General features: G+C 36.2%; 1 protein-coding gene across 1 annotated transcript; it reads left to right on the top strand.

Annotated features, from left to right (window-relative positions):
• The first annotated feature begins 3820 nt into the window (after positions 1 to 3820).
• Positions 3821 to 18668, top strand: cbsb (cystathionine beta-synthase b). The gene is made up of 15 exons (XM_038289618.1): positions 3821 to 3880; positions 7342 to 7677; positions 8382 to 8488; positions 11830 to 11964; positions 12069 to 12148; positions 12230 to 12434; positions 14180 to 14271; positions 14496 to 14612; positions 14701 to 14785; positions 14891 to 14996; positions 15989 to 16060; positions 16141 to 16275; positions 17126 to 17234; positions 17322 to 17406; positions 17906 to 18668. Exons 1-15 carry the CDS (start codon positions 3858 to 3860, stop codon positions 18001 to 18003), a joined length of 1785 nt encoding a protein of 594 aa, XP_038145546.1. The 5' UTR covers positions 3821 to 3857; the 3' UTR covers positions 18004 to 18668.
• The last annotated feature ends 6867 nt before the right edge of the window (positions 18669 to 25535 follow it).

The raw sequence follows: 25535 nt of genomic DNA on the forward strand, positions 1-25535 counted from the left end.
CTGGGAAGGGAAGGAGCCTGACCTTGTGTAGGAGGTGGAGCAAAGACTTCAAGAAAGATCCTGGATACAAGCGGCCGAAATTAGTTTTCTCAGCAGGGAGGTTTGGTACTCGGTGATGACATGAGGAGCTTCACAGCTGGTGAAGCGGGAATCCAATCCTTGATGGATGGTGTCCTGCACCTTTTACATTTATTTAGATAACTCAAATGAGCAAGTCTTTTGCAGGACTTTGAAGAAATGGAGTTCAACTAAGCAAGTAATTAAACCATTTGGTGGAGATGTGTTGGACCACAGTGATATGGAGTAGCTGCCGGAAGTGTCTGGGGTAAGGGAAATCTGGAAGTCTCTGCTGAAACTGCTGCCCCCACAACACAGTCACAGTTAAGCACAACATGATAATTATTAGGATATTGTTCAAGTCCTAGTTGCTTACCAGTCTTCAGCTTGTCTGCATTGTTGGTTCTGGTGTCTCGTATCTTCCTCTTGGCAATACTCATTAGCAGGATTATTTAATCCCAGTTCTGGGGGTTCGGTAAGCTGTACCTTTTTATTGCTTCATCATACCTGAGTCAAATAATGAGTTCATTGGCAGGACTCTGGAGAAATTGACTGCATGTTGAGAAGGTTATTTAGATATTTGATTCAGGTGTGGAAGGAAACACATCTAAAAGATGGAGCTCTAGGTCTGGACCCGGAGACCTCTGCTCAATAAATTGTCAAAGTAGCTCAGATATGTCCAGTTTAGTGGCCACTGGCCAGGTAGACATGGTAACAAAATTGAACCTGTTTTTGGTACCTGTGGCAGTGTAGTTTAGTACCAAGTCCTACTGAAACAACTCAATCCCAACCCGCCACATATTGATGCTTTGTGAAGTCCCCTGTGCTTCAGATACTGATGCACCTGGTGACATTCTGATGTAAAGCTGTGTATCGTCAGCATAGTCATAGTTGTTGTTTGCTATAATCTAAGCTAAGGGGGGCATGTAGATGTAAGATAGGAGGGACCCCAGAGTGGAGACTTGAGGAACCCTCCGTGAGATTTTTCTATTCTCTGACACACAGAAGTCTCTGTCCTTCTGGTAGGATTTAAACCAGTTCAGTGTGGTACTAGAAAGACCGACCCAGTTTCACAGATGCTCTGAAAAAATCTAGTGATAAATTCAGTTAAAACATACTTTATTAATCCCAAAGGGAAATTAAGTGTTGCAGTAACTCATAGGTTATTTTCTATCCAGGTGTTGATAGCTGTAGGCAGGAAGATCTGTTTAAAAAAACTTCTGAAGACGATGCTCACTGTTGTCCATAATGTTCTTCACTTCACGAAGAGTTCTTCTCTGTCAAATATTCTCCAGAGGATCTAGAGGAGTTCTTAGAACAGAACTTGCCACCTTTATCAGCTTGTTTTGCTTTTTTAAGTCATTAGCTCTGATGCCATTACCCCAGCAGATGATTGAGGAAGAGATCACACTGTAATCAACACTCTGTTCCTTCCTTGTAAACGGTGTCTCCAGTGTAGGTTGTTGTGCAGGGGAACACCAAGGTATTTATACTCCTCCATCACCTCCACTTCTTCTTCTTCAATGCTATACTCAACTTGTTTATGTATTTTCTGCAATCTACAATAATCTCCGTTGTTTTGTTGACATTCATGATCAGGTGACTATCCAATAATACCAGAACTGTGGTTCTTCCACAGTCTGAATTTAAATGACAGGTAACCTAAACATTTTCATAACCTCTTCTGTGAGATAAAAAGACTCTTGGTGTTGATTTTTCTTTATAGATTCAACAAGCATGCCTCATGAATCCTCTATTACCATTGCTAACTGTTGAATTCTGAAATAAATCTATTTTTTTGCCCTACACTCAAAGAGGCTGAGTAAGTGCATCAAAGAAAAACACAGGTAAGACTTTGATTGGTACAGATACTTAAACTAACTGCAGACGTGGTGTGATAGGCTAATCACTTTATCAGCTGCTATTATTGCTCTCAACAGCCCATCACTCTAACTCTGAGTAAATCTAGACTCTAATGAGCTTAGGCATTATTTTCTGTGATTAATTTGACTGATAATTGGTTTCTGTAGCAGAGCAAATTATTCCAGTATCAATATGAGAATTCTAATCTGATCTAATCCAATGTTACATTTTTATCCAGTCATATGTAAGGGATGGGATATTATGCCATTCTATTCTTCCATTGAATATCATAATATCCATTGGTAAAATATTATTTTTCCCATTATCGGCACAAAAAACTAGAAATATATAATGTATTTAATTTTTTATATTTTCTTTATTTGTTACATGCAAGCTAAGCTTATGCCTGCTGCTGCTGAAATGTGACCAGTTATTTTTTATTTTTTTAGCTCTGTTATTGGTAATTTAAATAGTTTCCTTTTCTGTAAAACATATATAAAAGGAACATTAATATAAATACAGTACATGTTTGCTATAGCCAACGTGTACTGTATCTATATATTCAAACAGGAATGGTCTAAAACTCTGTTGTTTAACGTCACAAAGTTCAGTGACATCTGTTCAGCCAGCTGACTGGCAGTGTGCAGTGACTACTGAAAGAGGAGGGGGGTGGGGTTGCTACTCCTAAGGATCCTCTAGTCACTCTGGCACTTTGTCTCACATCTTTAAAAAGACTGTTAACCATCAGAGGGCAAAATATTCTTTAAAACCTTGGGGTACCTTCATGCTAGTATTTATATATATTCATGTCGATTTTTCTGTTTCTTCCTTTTAAGCTCACTAAATCGACTGAAAGAGACGATCTTTTTACTCCTTGCATGACTAAATCCAGGTTAATCCCAGCATCCGGTAAAGTGTCATGTAAAATTGGAAAATGATTTGATCCAAATTTGATTTTTGTTTGCTGGATTAACTTCAGATCTTTTCCATCAACTCTGTGAGAAAAGGACTGCAGCATTTGTGTCATTGTAAATTACTTTGATCTACCTGAATGCATTGGATACAAAAAATTTTCAAAAAAAAAGCAACAATGATATTTATTTCATGATTTTCTTGGGTAAAGTTCACTTTCTTCACCATAAGAAACAAACAAATGTATTACTAAAATACCAGTTTCAGTATTAAAGTCTCTCTGAGTGTATTTTTTCTTCTTATATACAAATTGGTAATCTAATATTCATACAAATAACCTTTTTTTTAACTAAAATGTTGAGGCATAATATTTTTAAAGGGATTTTAGCAGCAGTTATTGGTACTTTAACAATAAAATGTGTTTTGAGTGAGAAGATATGTTGCGTAAAATGTCAAAGATGTGCAAACCGCAGACATTTTAGCTTTAAAAGATGTATTAAAGACTTGAATACATTAAAAAACACACCTAAAATTACAATTCAGCCCAAACAGCACAACACTGTCAGAGGTTTAATGACCTTGACATTTTTCCAGTCTGAGACTGAATGGCAAACTGTTGTTTGATATTTGGGGGAAACAAACCCATGTTTCACCAAAACGACGAGGCATTAACCCAAAAAGACCTTTGCATCAAAACAAGTGTTTACAAAGTTTGCTTTGGGGTGCAGCCTGGGTGGAAATCATGAAGGGGGGAACGGGGTGTCAGGAGCCCCCCGCATCTGAGCAGCAAAGAGATGTTTACCTCAGTTTATCCTGGTAGGAAAATCAATTCTTAATAAATGATGTGAGAAAACACATCAAAAGGCTGTCCATTAATGAAGAGAGTGATGTGTTCGATTGCAGAAGACCAGCATCCCCCCCATCAGAGCATCTCAGTGGTTTGGTCCCCTGCATACAGTCCCCAAACCCCCACACATATTAGGTCTGGGAATGAGCCTCTTTTGTATAGAACAGTCTTTGGAAGAATGTCAGTGGTGCCCAGCCTCCTGTGAGTATCCTCTCTTAAAACTTTGCAGGGAAACAAATACTGAGACTTTATTCTAAGCTCCTGTAACCTGATTAAATCTGATTATTGCTATTAATTAAAACTTTTAAACCAGTAGGAATGAGACATCTAAATCTGGATAAAAGTTATCCTTCTGTCTCTCTAGATTAAATTAATAAGTAAAGTTATTTAACCAAATTTAAAATGTAACTTTCCATGGCAAAGTAGTTCAAGTATACAGGTAGTAACTGGAGTTTTAAATTAGTTTAAATCAGGCTTTTAAAGTTTAAAGAATTTTGTCCGTTTCCTGGTCTACTTTCAGTGAAGTTGTTTTGAAAACAGTTACAGACTTACTTCATTATAACTGAAGTATTATCTTTGTATATATTAAAGAAGACCTGCAGAAAATTATTTTGTTAGAAGTATTGCATTAAAAAAATGTCTGTGTAAAATCTTTTATATAACTTCTTGATAATTATTAGCATTTTGTAAAACAAATGCACCACACAAAAATGTTTCCTTGAAGAGTATATAAATGAAAGCTGTTTTTTTTTCACTTGCACTTGTGATACATTAGGATGACATCAATACAACAAAAGGGCCTGATGCATAAATCAATCCACCAAAATTTATTTCTAAAGCTGTTTTTAATAATACAATATTTAAAGTGATTTATATTCCAGGAAGGAGATAATTAAATAAAAATAAATAGATTAAGAGGTAAATAAAAACATACAAAAAAGAGTTTAAGAAATATGTTATCTGAGTGAGCACATCCAGATAAGTTAACACTTAAATATTAATATAGTTTCATTTTCTTTCTACATACGTGTTTTAGCTGTAGAAATATACAACAAGACGTTTGCTTATTTAGCTTGTTTTAAATGTAATTTGTACTATTATTATTATTTCTTTTTTTTTAACAGCATAGCTCATTAGGGCTCTTTTATCTTTCTGACAGTAAGCTGCATTTATGTGAACTTGGAAACAACAAAGCACCCACAGCATTAGGAGTTAGAGTTTGATATATAGAAATTTAGAGGAAATCAGTGAAGTCATTTTTTTCAGGATATCCAAGAAATTAGTAAAATCCAACAAAAATGCAAAAACGTGGAGGCTAACACAATTGTTCATATAATCCTGTAGAGACAGTTTTTTTTTTCCTGTGGGGATATATGGCTTAATGCTCGGATAAACAAAACAAGAAAAAAAGAAAAGAAAAACAGATAATCATAATTTGCCACTGAATGATGATAATGCTGGAAAATCTTAGACTCTTTGATTTTAAGTAATTTCAGCAACACAAAAACTGAATTTCATCCAGTAAATATCTAAAATAGTCTAATTCAAATGATTTTTATGCATAGCTGGAAAAACTCTCTGAAAAATTAAAATATGCAAAATGTGAAAATTATGTAATTTTTGGAAATTCTGATCAACATATTTGATACTCGTATCAATTAAAGATTTCCAATCACTGTTTTCTGTGGAATTGTTGCTAACTAACCAACTTTAATCTATTGTGTGAGATGGGCAATAGAAAGTGAGTGACAAGTATTTAAAAGAGGAACTAAATTAGTGATGCAAAAAATGACAAAAGCATATTGAACCAAATAATTAGTAATTTATTAGATTAATTAGATATTAATAATGATAATAAATAATTAGAATCTGAACTATACTACCTAGCAAACTCCTGATGGACATAATTAACAGATTATCACTAATATGAGTGCTAATCTTTAAATACTATTTAGTGTTTGGGCAAAGAAAGTTATTAATTGCTGTTCTACATCCTAATCACAACAGTAAAAACAGAGGTGACCCAGATTTTCTCTGCTTAAGATGGCTGCAATTTGGAGAAGCTCTGCTTGATCGATTAGGATATTCTTTTTTATGAGAACTTTATCTTCTCCGTTTCTTGATAATACTTATTTTTTTCTGAGGATTTTTGCTTCTTGTGCTGAATGCAGTAAAACTGAAAGAATTTTTACTTATATTGTTTTTTCTTTTTGGGCACTTGTTATGAGGTTTAACCACAGCAGACATATCAGGTTGATTTTAGACAAGGCAGACAGCACTGTGAGGATCATGTTTTTTGATGTCTCCAGTTTATTTAACACAATTCAGCCTGACTTACTTTGTGGGAAATTTCTGAAGACTCAGGTGGAGTCACGAACAATCGTACAAAACAAGGGAGATGATTGTAGATTTCACAAGAAACAGGAACAAATGGAATCCTGTTAACATCAAGGGAGAAGAAGTGAAGGTGGATGAGGAGGATAAATACCTTGATGTTCACCTGGACGACAAACTAGAACTGGACTACAAGAAGGGACAGAGCAGATAATACCTTTGTAGCAAGATGCTACGTATGTTCTATAAGTCTGTTGTGGAGAGTGTGATCTCTTCCTCCATCATCTGCCAGGGTTACAGCATCAGAGTAAATGACTGAAAAAAGCTCAACAAGATGATAAAGTTGGCAAACTCTGTTCTCGGAATTCCTCTGGAACATCTGTAGACTATAGAGTTAAGAAAAATGTTAAGAAGATTATGGACAACATTGAGCATCCTCTTCAGAAAACGGAAATCCGTCTTCAGTCAGAGGCTTCCATTGATCCAGTGCATGACACACAACTACAGAAGATCCTCCTTGCCCACAACTATCAAAATAAACAACAACCCTAAAAAAAAAAAAAAAAAGAAAACTCTATAAGTTACTGCAACATTTCATTCCCTTTTGGGATTTATAAAGTATTTCTGGATTGAATTGCTACTTATAACAATCCTAGCATAACGTCCTTAGATGAAGTTCTGGATGAGGAGGTTTATTGATCAGATGGTGACCCAAACTTATTGCAAAAAACCTTCACTTTCTATCAATTGTTGGGCCACTCTTTAAAATTGATTGCTTTATTGAATGTTTTTTTAATTCAGAGGTAAAATGGATCTGACTATTGGAGGGGTTTTATCTGTAGAATCTATAATTCTACCTATTTAAACTTTTGCATAGTTTTAACAGATCCAAACATAACTTTTAGGTTTTTGGCTAGATTAAACTAAAGTTCTACTGCCTTTATTATCAAATGATTTTGTAAAAAAGGTAAAATTGATACAATAATTTTCTGCATTTTTTTTTATCTTACCAAAGACTTGAAAAAAATTGCAATTCTGCTCATTATCCATAATCATGACCTATTAAATAATGACAGGGGGAAATCCTGGGGGAGAAGGGTTAGACCTTTGAACTTCAGCTTTAAAGCACCACAGTTATCATGCACAAAGCTGATTTTAGCTTCAGAACATAAATTTTAGATTGATCTGACATTCAGTAAGGTTTTACTCATCTTATTTCTGGAGACTTATCTCCTTATTGCATTTCTTCAAATGACAATTCCTATAGGTTTAAATTAAATCTTGATTTTCCTAAGAATTGATGTAACATCTGTCTGTTCCTGCTGCAGGGGAGTAATGCCTTCTGTGTTCGGAAACCAATGCTTAAAAGATGCTCAAGCGACTTGCCCAGGTGGAGGAACCCTGATGCATGCAGAGCAAAAATCCTGCATGGATGGAGATCTCAAAATTTTCCCCAGTGGGAACAAGTTGCCTGGACTCTCAAAAGACGAGCCGCTCAATGATGCAGACAATCCTTTCCTAAAATGTGGAGAAAATGGTGGAATGGACAGAAACGCAAAAGAGACGGCTGATCAGATGAAGTGGATTCGTCCGGATTTACCCAGCAAATGCACCTGGAGGCCAGGGGCTCCAATGTCAGAGTCCCCTCATAGCCAGCCGCCACGGTAAGAATCACATGACTCAGAGGGGAGGAACGAAAAAATAAAAACCTAGCTTCTTGATGTAAAATAAAGGTTATTACCTTCTTTTCGACTCTGAAAGGTCTCATAAAGGTCTCACAACCTCAAAGTTTTGGACACATTCTGTATGCTGTGAAGAAGAACTGATGAGAACTGCTCAAACTTCATCGGATTTAACAAAATTAATCTGAGAGCATTACATTTTGGATCAGGACAAAGCATCTCCAATCTGATCACTTCAGCTACAGTCTTAAGTCTTTTGCAGCCTCTGATTGATTTTCTTCCTCAGTTGTCATATACTTAAACTGATTACCTTCGCTGAAAAAAAGCATCCCCACAGCATGATGCTGCCACCACTGTGTCTTAATGTGGAGATATCTTCAAATATATGTGCAGATAGTTTTCCTTCATACATCATGTTTTAGCTAAAACAATCTCCCTCTGTCTCTGCCTATCGATAAAGGTGGACAGCCATTCCCTGGTAGGTTTAAAGCCATGTTAAGTCTGTTTTTGGATATATGTTTAATAATAATACCATCCTAGGAACAGCACACACTTTTTATTGCAAGTCTACAGCGCAGCAAAATGATACAATCCAACCATAGCACCAGATAACCTCCTCCCCTCAAGTTACTGTGTAAGGTTGATTGCATTTCAATCAGGTTGATGTTGACATTTGTCCTCTGCAGCATCAAACCACCAAGCATCCTCCCCAACATCCTGGGACACATCGGATACACGCCTCTGGTTCGCCTGAATAAAATCCCAAAGGAGTTTGGGTTAAAGTGTGAAATTTGTGAGTAAAACTTGATGCAACTGCACCTACAAAGACACTGATAGGGAGTCAGATCAGCTTTTCACCCTTAAAGTACTTTAATAAAATCTAAAATGACACATTACACAGTTCTATTTTGATAATAGCAAAGATGAACTCACACAGAATCGTATCTCACTGAGAACAAGGGCGACATCAGCAATTTCAAGCTTTAGCAAGCTAAAAGTATGCCTGATTTAGAGCAACATTTAATGAAAGATTGGTGCTTTTATTGAAAGAAAAAAAACCCTACCACAATTCCTTTCACCCTTATGGCAGGAAAATGCTTTTGGGTTTTTTTAAAGGTCATGATGGCTTCCTGCTCTGTATCGAGTAGCTTATGGCCTTAAAATGGGCAATGAGTTACCATTGGGGTATTGTTTATGAAGGCAGCATGCTCACAAGGAGGGAAAGGTGAAAAACAAAGACTCGTTGTCCTTTAGGCCCACAGAAAAAAAATGCAACTCGAAACTTGGAAACATTCAGGGTGTTTGGTAGAAAAATCTCCTTTGCTGCCTCACATCGTGCAGAGGCTGAGACTTTATAGTGCAAAACCTCTTTCACATTTTCTCCATTTGTCACATCACATCCAAAGCTTTCATTGCATAATGCGAGATTTTTAGGTAAAAAGAAGACAATATAGGTAGAAGAAACTACATTTTTTTCAGGGGGTGAGTAAATAAAACCTGAAAACTTTAGTGGAAATATTTTCAGTCCCCTTTACTTTGAAACCTAAATAAATTGCAGGGCAACAATTTGCTTGCAGAGTTTACCTGTTATGCAAACAGCCACCTGAGTTTGTTTTTAGATCCTCTAATGTAAAACGTTGGCAATGACAGTTCAAGAAACCTACAGCTGCAACACACTGAAAGGTGGATCCATAAAAGCATTAATGGCATTCCATGTGTTTTTACATTTTTAATTGAAAAATAAAAGTATAATTATGCTATAACTTACAGAAAAAAAGACTTCTTTGATCACGAAAAAAATAAATAATATAAATCCAAATTTGCCCAGACCTTATTTTGTGGCCTTTGCTGCTTAGACTGCATTCCAACTTTTTTTTTCTGGTGGAAAAAAGGTTAGTGAGTTTTAAATAGAGTCATGTCAGGGTTTGTTTGCATATTTACAAAAGTGTCTGTATTCAGACTTGCTTATTGACTGTAACATGCATATTAATATGTACCTAAAAATCTAGATCACCTTGTCTAAAATTAAAAGAAACACATTCCCCCATCATGACACTCATGTCAGGTGGTCCAAACATGCCTTTAAGCTGCATAAAAACAACAACAAACAAACACATCATTAACATCAAGAATATTGGTTAATGCCTAGATTTATTATCTTAATTTTTTTGCTGACTAAGTCATCAAACAGACTGGAATATCAGAACTTGCTCACATCTGGAATTCTTTGCAAGCAGATCTACTTGGACTGCTGTTAACAATCAAGCTTCACTTTGAACATTGCAGCTAAACTGCATGGAGATGAAAATGAGCGCAGCTCTGACTAAAACAAGGACCTTCAGCATTTGAAGCCTTGGTAATGATGTGAACTGAATGCCCCAGTAAGATACAGCCATGAACCAACCCTGCATAAAAAAGTAGAACAACAGAAAAGCAGAGAAGAACAATATGGGCTTTATTTGCTATCTGTCCCTCTACAATGCTTCTTTGACAGAAATAAAGGACTGTGGGGCAATTATATGTCCATGTACTGGATGCTTCGGTGCATCTGACCTGGAATCTGTGCATATCAGGAGGATTGCAGTTAGTTAGTGCATGTAACAATGTGTCACTCTGGGCAAGCAATGGGTGTTATATTTACCAAACATAGATGTCCTGCTGTGTTCTCTATTGCACTTTATGGATTCAAAAATTAATCTACAACAGGAAGCCATCTTTGAAGATTAAAGTTTTACTTAAGAAACATTTTCCGCATCAGTGACAGGAACCTCAAATCTAATAATGCAGGCTTTGGTAGCAGAATGGCACACTAAATCTTCTAAAAATAAGAATAGAAAAAACCCAAAACTTTACAGGTATACATAATTAATTTTATTACCACTTCTGAACTCTAGCAACCTCAACTATAGTCTGTCACAACCTCTCCTCTACTCCTGTAATGTAGTCTGATTGTTTGCAATGTGACCTCAGTATTAATCCAGCAGGAATGGAATGGAATGAAAGTTATTCAGATCTGAAAGAAAGTTTCAGTCATAAAACACTATAACATGCTTTGATCAATCTTGATCAATCATTAAATGCAGCCAAAACAAAACCAAGATAAAAGCATGGTAGTGGTTGAATCATGCTGTGAGGTTACCTTTCTTTAGCTGAGACAGGGATGCGGGTGGTAATGTGACAAATTAATATATATATACTTTTAAGGCACACCAACTGTTTTCCTTCAATCAGAACTAGAAAAGTTTTCATTATATAACAAAAGTCTGAGGTAATATATTTATATAGCCATATTAACTGTTTGTCAAATTGTTACCTTGTTAAATACAAAGGATATTCATGCTGAAAGGATTTGGAGTCAAACATCCATTAAAATCAAAACTAGGGTTTCTTCCATAGAAACCCTGATTGCCAAACCTAGTTCACAAACTGACCAATGAGGGAGCTGGTTACGTCTGAGAAGCAACTGTGATTGGCTTGATTGGTTTTCAGTCTGCTCGGTTAGAGAAAAGGTAAATGGAGAGGGCCAAATAAAGGATTTGAAATGCATGGTGAAATAAAATGGAAATGGAAAAATGAATTACCTTTCTAAATGGGTGATTAGATGAGGTATTTAAAATCAAATATATGAATTTAGAAATAGGATTTGAAAATACATTTCTAAATTCCAGTATTTAATAATTCATTCATACATTTTAAATTACAATTCCTCTTTAAAATCTATTTCAAATGTGCAATTGAATGGCATGATTTAAATTCCTTTGAAATGGCTGGTTTTTCCTTTTCAGCCACACTCTAGGTCCTTCATATGTAAAGCACCATAAATGCACAGGGTAATGGGAATGCTTTACAGAAATGCTTTACAGAAGGCAAATAATATCCATTAAAGAAACAAAACATAAAAAATCTAAAACACTCAAACTAAAAACAATGTCATAAATTATGCTTCATAGTTTCCCTCTTCAAGCAGACACAAACACTGAGGGTTGCTTAAGATGTGAATGCAACAGAGGGTGAAATGAAGTCTTGCAACAACTTTACATAGGTTTATGTTCTTGTGTGCCAGCTCTTAATTCCCAATTATCACATATTTTCACAATGCAAATGGTACAGTATCCTATGTTATTCCTTATTTAGTGGCCAAGTGTGAGTTCTTCAACGCAGGAGGCAGCATTAAGGACAGAATCGCTCTGCGGATGGTGGAGGACGCTGAGAGAGAAGGGATCCTCAAACCAGGGGACACAATCATTGAGCCCACTTCTGGAAACACAGGTACTTCCTTCTCAATAGCTCAGATATCTAACTGTGGTTCTGTTACTTACTTTATAATAAAACAACACCAGCGCTTATAAACCAGCTCTTATGAACACCTCTAGGAATCGGCCTTGCTCTCCTAGCAGCTGTGAAAGGCTACCGCTGCATTATTGCAATGCCTGAGAAGATGAGTATGGAGAAAGTAAGTGTTTTCTGCATTAGTTTGTTCCACAGCAGTGGGTCAGTACATGCAGCTGATCTGCCCTTGTTTTTTATACTATAGGTGGATGTGCTAAAGGCTCTCGGGGCAGAAATTGTGCGAACTCCTACATCTGCAGCATTTGATTCAGTGGAGTCTCACATTCGCACAGCTTGGAGGTTAAGGAGTGAGATTCCAAACTCGCACATCCTGGACCAGTACCGTAACGCCAGTAACCCCCTGGCTCACTATGATACAACGGCTGAAGAAATCCTGGAGCAGTGTGATGGTTTGTTTGTTTTTGTTTTTTATTATCTTTCATTTTATTACTCTATGAACCAAAATGTCTGCTTCTTTCAAGTTCTGTAAACTTGCCCAGTCAGCGCAATAATCTTAAAAAACATGAAGACCCAGGCCTGTAATCCTGCATGTTTTATATTCATGCATTTTCAGTTAAAACCTATTCAGTGTCTAACAAAAATTGTCATAACATGTGTCTCGATTGCCTTAACCTCCCACCCTATGAGTCTCTTACGAAAGGGCAAGAAAGGCTGTTGAAGAATGACCGGGAGGGTGATGTCACCTTGTAAGGTCAAGTTATCAAGTTAGGACACCAGCAGCAAACAGTCTGGGTGGAAAGGAAACAAAAAACAAAACCCTGCACTGCAAAAACCATCTAGAAATAAGTACAACATTTCTTAAGTATATTTACCCTTAATTTTAGTAGGTAAATACGATTATTTGCTAAGGGAATGAGTATTTCAACTCCTAAAATAAAATTATTAGATAATATTCACTTGAAATAAGACAAAGCAATTGTTTTTTTTCTTGTTTTAAATGTAATTTGTCTTGTTCCATTGGCAAGGTGTCTCACTTATCTCCTCAGTTCCTCAAAATTCACTTAATTTAAGCAAAAATGACTCGTATAGATTTCAATTTTTTTGCAGTCTGAGCATAATTTTAAACCAGGCAAACTCAAAGCAGGTGTAAGCAAAGGTTCTTCAAAGAACAAACAATTCGGCTGAGAATTAACCTTTCACTTTAAAATGACCTTATAACAGCAGAGGGCATTACAAGCAGGTGTGATACCTGCAGCAGAAGCCACGCCCACCAGGGATGACCCCCCCCCCTCTGCATTTTAACACACTGTTGTGTTTTGGTTTTGGATTGATGTCATTCTTAAAGCTCCACCGCAGTCTCAAATCTTTACAGCCTCTTAGAGGTTTTCTCTCATTCGTTCATCACATCAGTTTTGTCCTGCTTCCTGTTCCCACATCATCCCCGCAGCATTATGCTGCAACCACCGTGTTTAACCATAAAGACAGTGTTTCAGTTTTTTTTTTTTTTTTAATCAAGACCCAAAACTGAGCATCTTTTTCCTATTTGCTATCCCAGCTAAAATTAAACATGGTGAATAGATTGCTTTCAACACTGGCTTTTTTAGATTGGTGGATTGTTTGAAGCAATAATAAAATCTAGCCTATCTCAGGACATTTTATGTTAATGTTTTAGTGTGTGTGATTGAAAAATGGAAAAAGTTCATTAGAAAAACCTCCAACTTTTTCACATAAAACTTGGAATACATCATATAACCCCCAAAAATGATGAAAAAAAAAGAATAACAACTAAAGTTAAAAATATAATATTTGGCCTACATGTTATGATTGAATTTATTTAACTTTCATATTTTCCAGTAAATGCAATGTCAAAGATAAGAAATTTACCTTATTTAAGTTTAAAAGTGTTCAACTCTTTTTAATGGCTGTATGATGCTTTAAGCTTATGCTAACCAGTGAGATTTTAAACATACCATAAAACTTACACAAGATAAAATCCAGACACATTTAAGTAAACCACAAAGCATGCAGTTTTATTTATCTAAAAAAGAGCACAAATGTTACACATATAAAGCATAAAAAAATGCCAAGAACAAATGTAGCAAAAATCCTACATGTTGTTTCTTTAACTATATATTTCTGCCCTTAGTTTGAAATGATCATGGGCATTTAGAGAGAAATGTCCTTTTCCTTTCAGGTAAACTGGACATGCTTGTGGCCGGAGCCGGCACAGGTGGTACGCTCACAGGTATCGCTCGAAAGCTAAAGGAGAAGTGCCCCAATGTCAAGGCAAGATATTCAAACCCAAAAAACCCACTCATGAAAGTGTTCACTCAGGAAAGTGCTTTGATTTTATTCACCATAACAGCTAATAAAAGATGGTTTATCATCAACCTACACTGCTTAGGTGAAAAAATAATCATGCATGTAATTTACATCCATTTAAAGATGGACACGTTTAAAATAGCTTCCTTCCATGTTAATATAACTGTTTGTTTTTTTATTGTTGGCAGATAATCGGTGTGGATCCTGAGGGCTCTTCGCTGGTACAGACTGAAGAACATGAAAGTGCTCATTTTGAGGTTGAGGGTATTGGATATGACTTTATACCCACTGTACTGGATAGATCTGTGAGTGTTAGAGTGAACACAGACATTTAAAGTTAATGGTTTCTTAGTTAGCTATAACTTTAATCTTTCTCTCTATAAAACCCTTCAGCTCGTATACAAGTGGTACAAATCAAGTGATAAGGAAACGTTTAACATGGCACGCAAACTAATAAGAGAGGAAGGCCTTCTTTGTGGTGAGCTCATACCACCGACCAACATATTCATATTTATGTTTTTTTTAAATGCCATCTAAGTTGATTTCGAATAATTATCTTGTCGCTCTTTTGTTTTTAATCCAGGTGGAAGTTCTGGCTCAGCGATGGCGGCAGCAGTGAAGATGGCTCAGCAGCTGGAGGAAGGACAGCGCTGCGTGGTCATCCTGCCAGACTCTGTTCGTAACTACATGTAAGAGAAAACAAGCAGAGATTCTGCAATAAGGCTGTTAGAGTCTGCTATTCACTCCTGCATCTAGTCTTTTAGACCAGAGATAATGTGCATAATAATCCAAATGAGGATCATAAAGGTTTTACCCCCCTTAGAGGGGCTTTCATGCCAAGAATATAATACCTATAGTTTGTACAGTGGGCAGTCGAACAAAAACAAAGGTAATGCATTTATCTTCTTTTTAAAAAGGAAAGTAATAAGAACAGGTAATATTTTTGACCCAAAATGCCTTTAAAGTTTTTGTTCATTTTTTATATTTTTGTACAGTAGTTTTCTAAATGACGGGCAGTTTAACATGCCACAGTTGGTTTCAACCTTTGCCACTAAAAGTCACTATTTAAAGCTTTAAGTCATAAAAGTTCAATATTTGGCTGTTTAGCAATATTCTGGGTAACTATTGAAATAATTTATCCCATTGTTGTTATTTGATTTTGCAATATAACTTAAATCAAATCTAAGTTCATTTAGTAGTGATACTGTCATCTTTTAATTAATTGAAAAGCACACATCCAAACATATAAATAGATTGAAAATCTAGATTGTGGTATAAACTAAACTCATTGCAAAAACTTATGTTAGTAATATTGAGGGAAAAATGATTTAACATGTCATGATGCTAATTAGTTTAATGCACAAAGTAACACTAAGGTTGATTTTATTGGGTTGATCAAAGTTAATGTTTGTGGACATTCTAAAGTTCTATAAAGCATGAAAATTACCAGCATGATAGAAACTATTAAAGGAAACCAGGTTTATGACTGTGGTAAGAACCATCACAGCAGCATTTTGGTTCACCCTTATTTTGCTGCATTCCTGGGATTTTGAGGCTGGGAGGAGTTTGAAATTTAGAGGATCATGCTTCTGAATATGGATAATTCTAATGTCTGTTAACCAATAAGCTTTTAGTATATAAGCCCCATGATGAAAATCTAAAAGCTGGATTTTATTTCCAGGTCTAAGTTCTTGTGTGATCAGTGGATGTGTGAGAAAGGTTTCCTGGAGAATCCAAGTGAGGTCAAACCCTGGTAAGACAGGAAAGAAATAAACGGCTTCTCCACCTTTAGGATAGGATGGGAAATAGGAGATTAACTTTTATCTGTTGAAGGTGGTGGGACCTGACCATCCACAGCTTACACCTGTCCAACCCTCTGATCATTGCACCATTCCTTTCCTGCCAAGAAGTCATCAAGATGCTGAGAGAGAAGGGCTTCGATCAGGCCCCGGTCCTCGATCATTCTGGGTATGTGCCGTTACTTTGCAAAAGATACACAGAGAGACGTTTGTGGAAATGCATTTTCCATCATGCTTTATCCCGTGATCCCGGCGATCGACTGGTTGTCAGTCAATCGCCATGTAGAAATACCAATTTTTGAAAAAGTTACCAACTACGGCCTGCCACAACCACAGTCTCCTAATAGGAGACTGTGGTTGTGGACTTCAGGAGGAACTCAGCCCCAGCTCTCCCCATCACCCTCTATTACTTCCCAGTGTCAAATGTGGAGTCTTTTCTGTTCCTGGGAACAATTATCTCACAGGACCTAAAATGGGAGCTGAACATCAGCTGACTGCAGTGTGTCATACAGTCTGCAAAGAAGGTGATCGGCTGCAGTCTTCCATTTCTCAAGGATCTATTCGCCTCATGCATGCAGGGAAGATTGTGGCTGATTCCACACTCCGCAGCCACAAACTATTTCAGTCACTTTCCTTTGGCAGGAGGCTACGGTCAATCAGGACCAAAACCTCACACCACAAAAACAGTTTCTTCCCATCTGCTACCAGCCTTATCAACAAGGCCCAGAGACCCCTGAGACACTGACACTACCTCCCCTGTTCATGACCTAGTAGCTACACCAACGTAGCATCTCCAGACCTCCTGCATTACATTAATGCACAGGCTACTGTGTATATAGATATATATTGCATATAGTATTCGTATGCTTTATATTGTATATAGCTATAGATTCTGTATTCTGTATGTATATATAATTGTATATCTGATTTGTCTGCACCAAGTCAAATTTCTTTTAAGTGCAAACCTACTTGGCAATAAACCTGATTCTGACTCTGAATATCTGCCTGTGATTCTGCAGTGAACTCCTTGGGATGGTGACGCTGGGAACCATCATGTCCAGTGTGCAGGATGGAAAGGCCAAACTGTCAGATCCTGTCAGAACGATGCTCTGCAAGGACTTCAGACAGGTCTGCCTGATGGTGGAGACACTGAATCCACAACAACATAGAAGCCAAACATATTTATTGTCTCTTAACCTTTATGTTTGTTTTCAGGTGCACCTGACAGACAAACTGGGGAAGTTATCCTGCATTCTCAAAACACAAACCTATGCGCTGGTGGTGAACGATCACACCAAGTGTAAGAATATTTTTTTCTTTTTAAGATTAGCTATTTGCTTATTATTTACTTTTAAACCTTCTTCCCAAGATCAGAAGCTAAAACAAAAAAACAAAAAAAACAATACAATAAAATAGAAAGATGGTTAGAGGTTCTGTATATTGAGATCTCACTCCTCAAAATGCAAGGGGTTTTGTGTCTTCTGAGTAATGCACTACTTTATTCTTCCAGGATTGTAATTCTCACTTTGCGTTTTTGCATTGTTGTTGGTAACTTTGCTCTTTATGCCATTATTTACTAGAATATAGCCTTAGAAATAAAAAGGCATGTTTGAAAACTGAAATTAACCGCTGTCGACCCTAACCCTTATTTTTGTCACAGATTCTATAAAGGACTTTTTTTTTTTAAATAAAAAACAAAATTGGCCTATCTTTTAACTTTGTCAAAAAAAAGTGTATTTCAGTTAAGCCACTAATAATTTGTTAATTTCCCTTTTTTTTTTGTTGTCCGGATGAAACAGGTGGTTCAGTTCGTCCGATGCAGAAGGTGATGGGCGTCATAACAACCATTGACCTCCTGAACTTCCTCACCACACAGGAGGACCATCAACACCCATAGTCCTAAAGTTTGCTGTCAGCACAGTAAAACTGAAAATCAATGAGAATAGTTCTGCTTTTAAAGGATTTATTAATAACATCATATAAAAAAAAACTTGCTTTATTTGATCCTTCTGTTTTGTCTTTCAACATTGCAGCTGTAGGTCAGTATTTTTAAACCATAGTAAAACCTGATTAGTTCAGTATTGTAGTTTGTTGATCCATTTGTAGAAAAAAAAATTAAAGATTTGTTCATATTTGAGGTATGATCTTTGTAATGTAGAAATTTTGACTGGTGACAGAGATAACTGATTTAGAGATGAAGTGTATTTATATTAACTCACAATAAGCTGTTCTGCCTGATTCAGTGAGAGACTTGATTAAATTAGATCTTTGAAAATATATGCATAGTAATTAGAGTAAAAACAGACACTTTAAAACTTTTTTTTTTATTGTTTACTAACTAAGTTTTTATATTGTGAAGTTCCTAAGTTTTAGGGCTGTTTTTATTCTTATAAACCTAGCTGGAAGCAGAGGGATTAATGTCGCCACCTAGTGGGCAAATTGTGATAGTTAAGTAAAACGATGTTTGACTATATAGTAAAGTTCAGGCTTTCTTTCCTAATTTTGCTTCTATAAACTTTCATTTGAATTAAAAATAGTCAAATAATAAACATTTTGATAGAAGTTGTCTTCATCTCATTAATATCCAAACATTTAACGTTTCAGTCCCCTGTGACATTCTTCTTTTATATGTTGTCTATGGACGGTTCTGTAAAAAAATTAATTTGCACCTTAGCACATGTCTTATTTGGTTGTTTTTTTGTATTTAGAAAAAGTCACGTTTTCCATAATAAACACAATCATAACCACAGTAAAACAAAAAATTCATTATTTTAATGGGGAAAAAAGCCATCTGAAGCAACATAACCTTTAAAAAAAAAAAAAAAAAAAAGCTAATTGAACCCCATATTTGGTTGCAGCATGTATGAGATCTCTGGGAGTGAGCTCATCCTTCTTTTCTGAATGGTTTAAATCCAGGAATAATTTTGATTTTGTTTGGGTTTAGTCTTTGCAACACTCGCCATTTCTTTAGGTTAAGGCATGATGTGTTACTTTGAGATCTTTTAACCAACTTCATGCTGCCAGACAGGTTATTTTAAAGTCTATACTTCATTACATAGGTAAGGCAGTATTAATGACTGGATGTGGTTAGTAAAATGTAAATAGTTGTCTGAAATAGGTTGATGATAAAAGTTAACTCATGATTTAATGGGGAAGGGATTTTATTTCAGAATGTAGCAGGATAACTTCATTCAAAAACAAGTTTTAAAATGTCAATTTTTTCTGTGCTTATTATCTCATATTCTATTACAGCAGGCTTTGGAATACACCGCCATATAAAATTTTGAATTAAAATGAATGTCTCTGCTGCACTCTGGGAAGAGGCTTCACAGCATTCAATGCAGGTCTAGCAGATTGCAAAACATATTCTTCCCCACTGTCATCAGACTGCTGAATTTAAAATAAAAAAAAAAAAAAAAACAGAAAAAAAAAGAAAAACTCAAAAATATTCAAAAAACTGTAACTCATGTCACCTAATGCGTTTTTTTGCACCATGTTATTATTATTATGTTTACATTTGATCATTGCTGCACTTTAAGAAATGGAAATTTCATGAGAGCGGTACAAAACAAAATTTCCTTTTGTATACACTCAACAACATGACAATTAAGTTTGTCTAAGTCTAAAGTCTATTAGACCAGAAGAGGGTAGCATTGTCACATCGATAGAGTAGTTTGAGAGTAAAAACTCTTCTCCACGGATGAAATAAGCTTTGAACCTCACTCACATCCAAGCCAAATTTAATCAGCATTTATTCATTTTTTTTTTAACAATTTAAGGCTCAAAGCCAATCTGTGATTAAATGTGACAAATGGAGTAGAAAACCTTGTCAAAAATTCGACCACAAATAATTTAATGATTTAACTTAAATGATCTAACATTGGAGAAATTGACCTCTGCATTTATCCCATCCCCTTGGGGAGGAGTGGGCTGCCATTGTGCGGCGCCTGGGGAGCAGTTTGGGGTTAAGGGTTTTGCTCAGGAACTCAGAGTGGAGGCTGTGGGGATCAAACAGGGTCCTTGCAACCTTCTCAGAGCACAAGTGCACTGCTCTAACCACTAGGCCAGCACTCCCTCTTTTATCTTTCTAATTGTGAAAAGTTTGGAAAAACGGCAAGGGAAAACAAAGTAAATGCCTCGCTGTAGTCTATTTTAAATGCACCATGCCAATCCGTAATGAAAAGATTGGGAAGACTGTGTAATTTCTTGTTTTTTTTATATTTAATAATCACTTTATTATTTTCCAATTTTTTGTTGCTCTCATGTGATTTAATTCTATATTTTCTTAAATTGTTAATCTTTTTAATTATTTAATCATCTCTATACCACTGCAATTATTTTTTCTCTATGTCTTTTACTATTTTTTTCTTATATACAGCGCTTTGAATTGACTTCTTACTGAAATGTGCTTTATAAATAAACCTACCTTGCCTCGTTGACAAAAAGATCTTTAAAAGTGACCAATAATGCCCTGATTTAAAGACATTCAAGAAAAGACAAGAAGCAAAGTGAATGATATCAATCAGTCTATGAAGTTTTACAAAGCCATTTTTTAAAGCATTGGTGCTCAGTGCTAAACCTTCCTTGGCGTTGCAGACCCATCATAGCTTTATGTTCATATTAAGGCTTCAATTGCTTTAGTTGAGGTCAGCATTGAGGATTCAACCATAAGAGAGAGAATAGGCAAAAATGGAAACTATGGCTTAATCCACTGTTGACCGAAAAGATAATAAAAGTTTCTTTTGAAACTTGGGGATCTTTTGAAAGGTGTGTCTCCAGCTGGTTAAAAACGTCCATAGAATAAAAAACAAACAACATGATAGTCACAGCCAATCATCGTAGCTGAGGTCTGATGGTCTCCAACTCCTTTGATGCTTTGATATAACCTTGCAATTATTCAAGTAATCATGAATTCCGCTTTCTCACAGAAATTCCCAATTCTGGATATTTACCTGAAGCACATCTGGGAAACTTCTTTCTCCTCTCAATAGTCTAAATCCCAAACATATCAGGCCTTTTTTGGCCTAGTCAAAGTCAGGACTCAAATCCAACAACGGTGCTTTGGCATGACCTTAATTAGCTTAATTAATACATATCCCGATTTAACCACTCTCTTTTGTATTTATTCAGGTTATCTATATGAGATATTTGAATGTGTCTCATCAAGTTTGTGAAGGAAACATGCTTTTCAACAAAAGTGTAGTTAATGCATAAAGTAATTGATGAAAAAAAAAAGAGAAGTACAAAATTAGCAAGAATAGAAGCAAACTGAAGACAGGAAGTAGGGCTTTTCTGGGACACTTTACAATGATCTTTCAAGCTGCAAAAACAGCTATTTGAAATAATACAGAACATGTCCAAACAGCAGCAAAGGCTAAAAACCACAGCAAAAAATAGAAATAAAAAACTCTGCTGGCTTCTAGCTGAATATTCTAAGTAATGATGTGATAACTGAATTCTTCACACTGTTGATGGATTGTTGCTACCTGTATTTTCACAGCATCCTGTGTTGACCCAGGACATGTGAAATTAAAGCATCATTTGCTCCCAGCTGCTTCTGACAGTCTGTGAATCATTTGAAATGATCTGCCTGTCATCACACATCATTCCATGATGAGGAATCATGTCAAATAACAGCTCTGATGTCACAGGATGTTGACTTCACATTGGGGTGATAGAAACTGTAAACATCGACTCCATTATTTACCAGGGCTGCTCCGCCATCCCTGACTAGTCACAGTCCAAACACGTCACACTGTTGACGTCACATCAGGCTGTCCCCAGCTGTCCACTTTACATCTGGGTATAGTCCAGGGGTGATGCTGGTCCTTTTCTGTCATCACTTCCACTGTGGGTTCATTATCTCTTCCTTCATAGATGCTGCAGTTTCTCTCATCCTCTCTTTCAGCTTTTGTTCAGCGGCTCTTTTACTTCTTTGCTCTTTTTCTTTTAGCTTTCCAAACAGGTTTCATTGTTTTGTTTGTAAATTTTTGAAATATATCGACATTCTCAATGAGATTTCTGGCTAAAACTGAGAAGAATTCAGGTAATGGGAAGATCTATTTCACAGGGTGTTTATAAGCAATTTTTTAAATCATTTTAAAGAAATGTGAAAAACCACTGTGATGGTTTCCGAGCAACAAAACATCTCAGTAGGACCCTTTTTTGTGGAGCTGTTCAGAGTCGAATGTTCTGTTTGCTCTGAATCATTGTCCTGGTGGAAACGCAAGTTTACCAGAGCCGCAGCATGATGGCAAACACTGGTTACATTGCAACCACTTTGTTTGACATTTCCAAATATTTTGGAATGGTTAGTTAATCGGGGTTTTCTATATGTAAATCTGATGCACACATCTAAAAACTCCCTTTTTGTCGTGTCACTCCACAGCCTGTGTCCTGGCAGTCATGGGGAATTTTTAGGACCAATAGATCTTTGTGACAGCAGTCGTTTTGGCTTTGGAACTCCTTCTTACATTTTTTTGTCCAGCCTCTTTTTTTTGTGGTGAATCTGAGCACTGAACCTAACAAAGACACATATGGTCTACAGAGCTTCAGCTATGATTCTAAGTCCTTATTTGACCTCTGTTGATATACACCAATGTGTTCTGGGAATCCTGGTTCACTGATAGTCCACGTTTTCTCTATTTATGAAAAGTACTTGTTAATATGGTTTTCTGGAAATTGTGAAGCCTTAGAAATGGTTCTGTAACCCCTTCCAGTCTAACAGATGTCTATCAGAATCTTTTAAAAAAAATCTTATTTTTAAAATTCAATTCAGTTTATTTATATAGTGGCAATTCCAAACACGTAATCTCAAGGCACTTTACAGTTGAAACTAGATCATATAGTCAAATTGATACAAAGTTTATTATCTAAAAAAAAACAAATGATTGCATCAACTCATTGATTTGAAAGCAATCCCTCACACCAAGCATGCTTGTAGCGAAAGTGGACAGAAAAAGCTCCCTTTTAACAGGAAGAAATCTTCAGCAGAACCAGACTCAGTGTGAGCCGCCATCTGCTAAGGCTGACTGGGGTTCAAGGGAACAGAAGCAGAAATAGAAAAAGAACCAGAGATACAAAAGGTAACTGTCAATCAGCTCCACAGGCAGTCTGATGACATCAGAGCCAGCTCCTATGTCAGAGGATGACAGAGAGCACATACAGTTAGCCCCAGTCAGAGAAACAGGAATACACTGAAAAAGAGGTCAAGCTCAAACATCTATAGGCAAAGGCGTTGATGGTGCAGTTGATGTTTCTCTCTAGGATGGTGTCACAGCCAAACAGAAACAGACCAGATCAAGCTAATATGAGAAAAAACAGAGAGAGTATAACATAGACAGAGACTGAACTAACAAATTCTACAGAATGAAGGAGAATAGAGATAGAACTAATCAGAATGATGAAAAAGGGGTCCCTATGTCCTCCAGCAGTCTGAGCTTATAGCAGCATAAATATAGAGACAGGACTGGATTCCTTCAAATCAAGGTACAATGCTTTCATATTTAAGGTCTTCCAATCTACTTTATATTACACGGCAGATCGTTTTTACATATTTCATGGTGGTAAAGGAATTGTACCAAAAATGATCAATTAAAGTTTTCTGTTCCAGTTCAATCCAAATGATTATTTCTGAAAAGGGGGTAATTATATTATATTGCACTGAATCTAGTTGCAGATTAATTTTTTAGAGGTGTAAGTAGGTGGAAAGGACTGCCCCATAAAGAAACATCCGCAAAATTGTCTTTTTGAGGATGTTTTTGCTTTCTGGGACATAGGTCATGCTTTTAAAATATTTGCTTGTTACTTGTTTTGATTAATATAAATTTGACTTCTTTTCAGAATTTATTCTCTGTTTTGCAATTCATTTGACTTTTCATTTGTTCTATGTATTTCTTTAAATTTGTTGGACATGCAAATATACTGTCACTGTTTTATGTAAGGGGTTTGTAAAAGGGACCCCAGGAAGAGTAGTTGTCAAGCTTATGAGAGGTTATGGGGATCAACTCAGTAAACATAAACATTGCACAGCATATCTGTTCGCTCCGGTTATATATAATGATGTACAGTATATAACAATAATAAACTCTGTAATAAAACATATCTTCTTCTTTCTTTCTGAAACCCTGTAGTGAAACAGGAAGGCGGAAAAAGAAGAAATCCTCTGTTAAATACTGACATCATTCATAGTCCAATTTCATTACAACACGACCAGATTCAGAAAAATCAATATATGACAAGCTATTTATTAAAGCTAAACATCCAATAGTATTAAAATGTTAATTTTACAGCATTTCCTCATACTGAGCAAACACGTGGGAAGAGTGAAGAGGAACAGCTTCCTTTTAACAGGAAGAACCCGACCCACAACCAGCAGCCACTCTCAACTGACAGGAACGCAGGACTGATAAACACAAACACTGGGTCAGGGGGGCTTCCTATGAGTAATTTGGTCGGGCAATATGTGTAGTGGCAGTAATAATCAAAAACAATGGAGAGTCAAAACAATAGGAAAAGCAAAGTGAAGAAAATGAAATGCTTTTCAGTGTGTTTTCCAGGAAGCTTTCAATGATCTATGGTTCAACCAAAGCAACACTATTTAGCCTCATTAAAACATGAAAGCAATTAAACTTTGGAGTTTTGAGAATAAAGCGGGATTAAAGCAAGGGATGATTGGAGACTTATGTACAGCTATAGTTCTATGAGAAACAGTTGGAGGAAGACTTTCTGGATCTCTGCGAAGGTTTTATTGAACATTAAATGCAGAAATGGCAGCTGCACACAGATAGCTCTTATATAGATCATAAAGTTTCTTTTGCTTCAGTAAAGTCTGCTACAAACAGATCAGAAAATCATTGCTGCCCACTTAATTACACGTTCACAATGCTTCATAACGATACCATTCTTTGTTTAAAGGAAAACTTATTTTCTGTTTCTTTAGATGGCCTAATTCGTTTTAAGATTATTTATTCTATAATAAATTAGTGCTGGAATTCTCCACAGAGATGAATGAGCTTGGATCTCAGGTTTGAATGAGAGAGAGAGAAAGAGAGTCAAAAGTAACCACAAGGTGTGGAAATTCAGAGTGACGCACGAAAGGGTCCTTTCATCCAAACTACTTTCACCTGCAGAGGATAAGAGTAGAATTAGAAGTTAATTATTCACCTCCAGCTCCAACCCTTGAATAGACTAATCAGCAGTAGTGAGCTTTAAGACTCTAACAGAAACTTTCAGTCATAAAAAAACAAAGAGGGGCTAGAAATACTTTAACCAGTTAAAAAGCATACCTTCCGAAATCACATTTTAATTACGATCTTTTGAAAATGACAATACTTTCACTTTACGTCACTTTGAAACACAAAATTCAATGTTTTTTTTTTTTAGGATATTCTGTGATTAACTAACTTTTTATTGATAAAGATCTAAAGA

This window comes from Cyprinodon tularosa, unplaced genomic scaffold, assembly GCF_016077235.1.
Source record: "Cyprinodon tularosa strain WSP-4 unplaced genomic scaffold, ASM1607723v1 ctg270, whole genome shotgun sequence".
Lineage (NCBI taxonomy): Eukaryota > Metazoa > Chordata > Actinopteri > Cyprinodontiformes > Cyprinodontidae > Cyprinodon > Cyprinodon tularosa.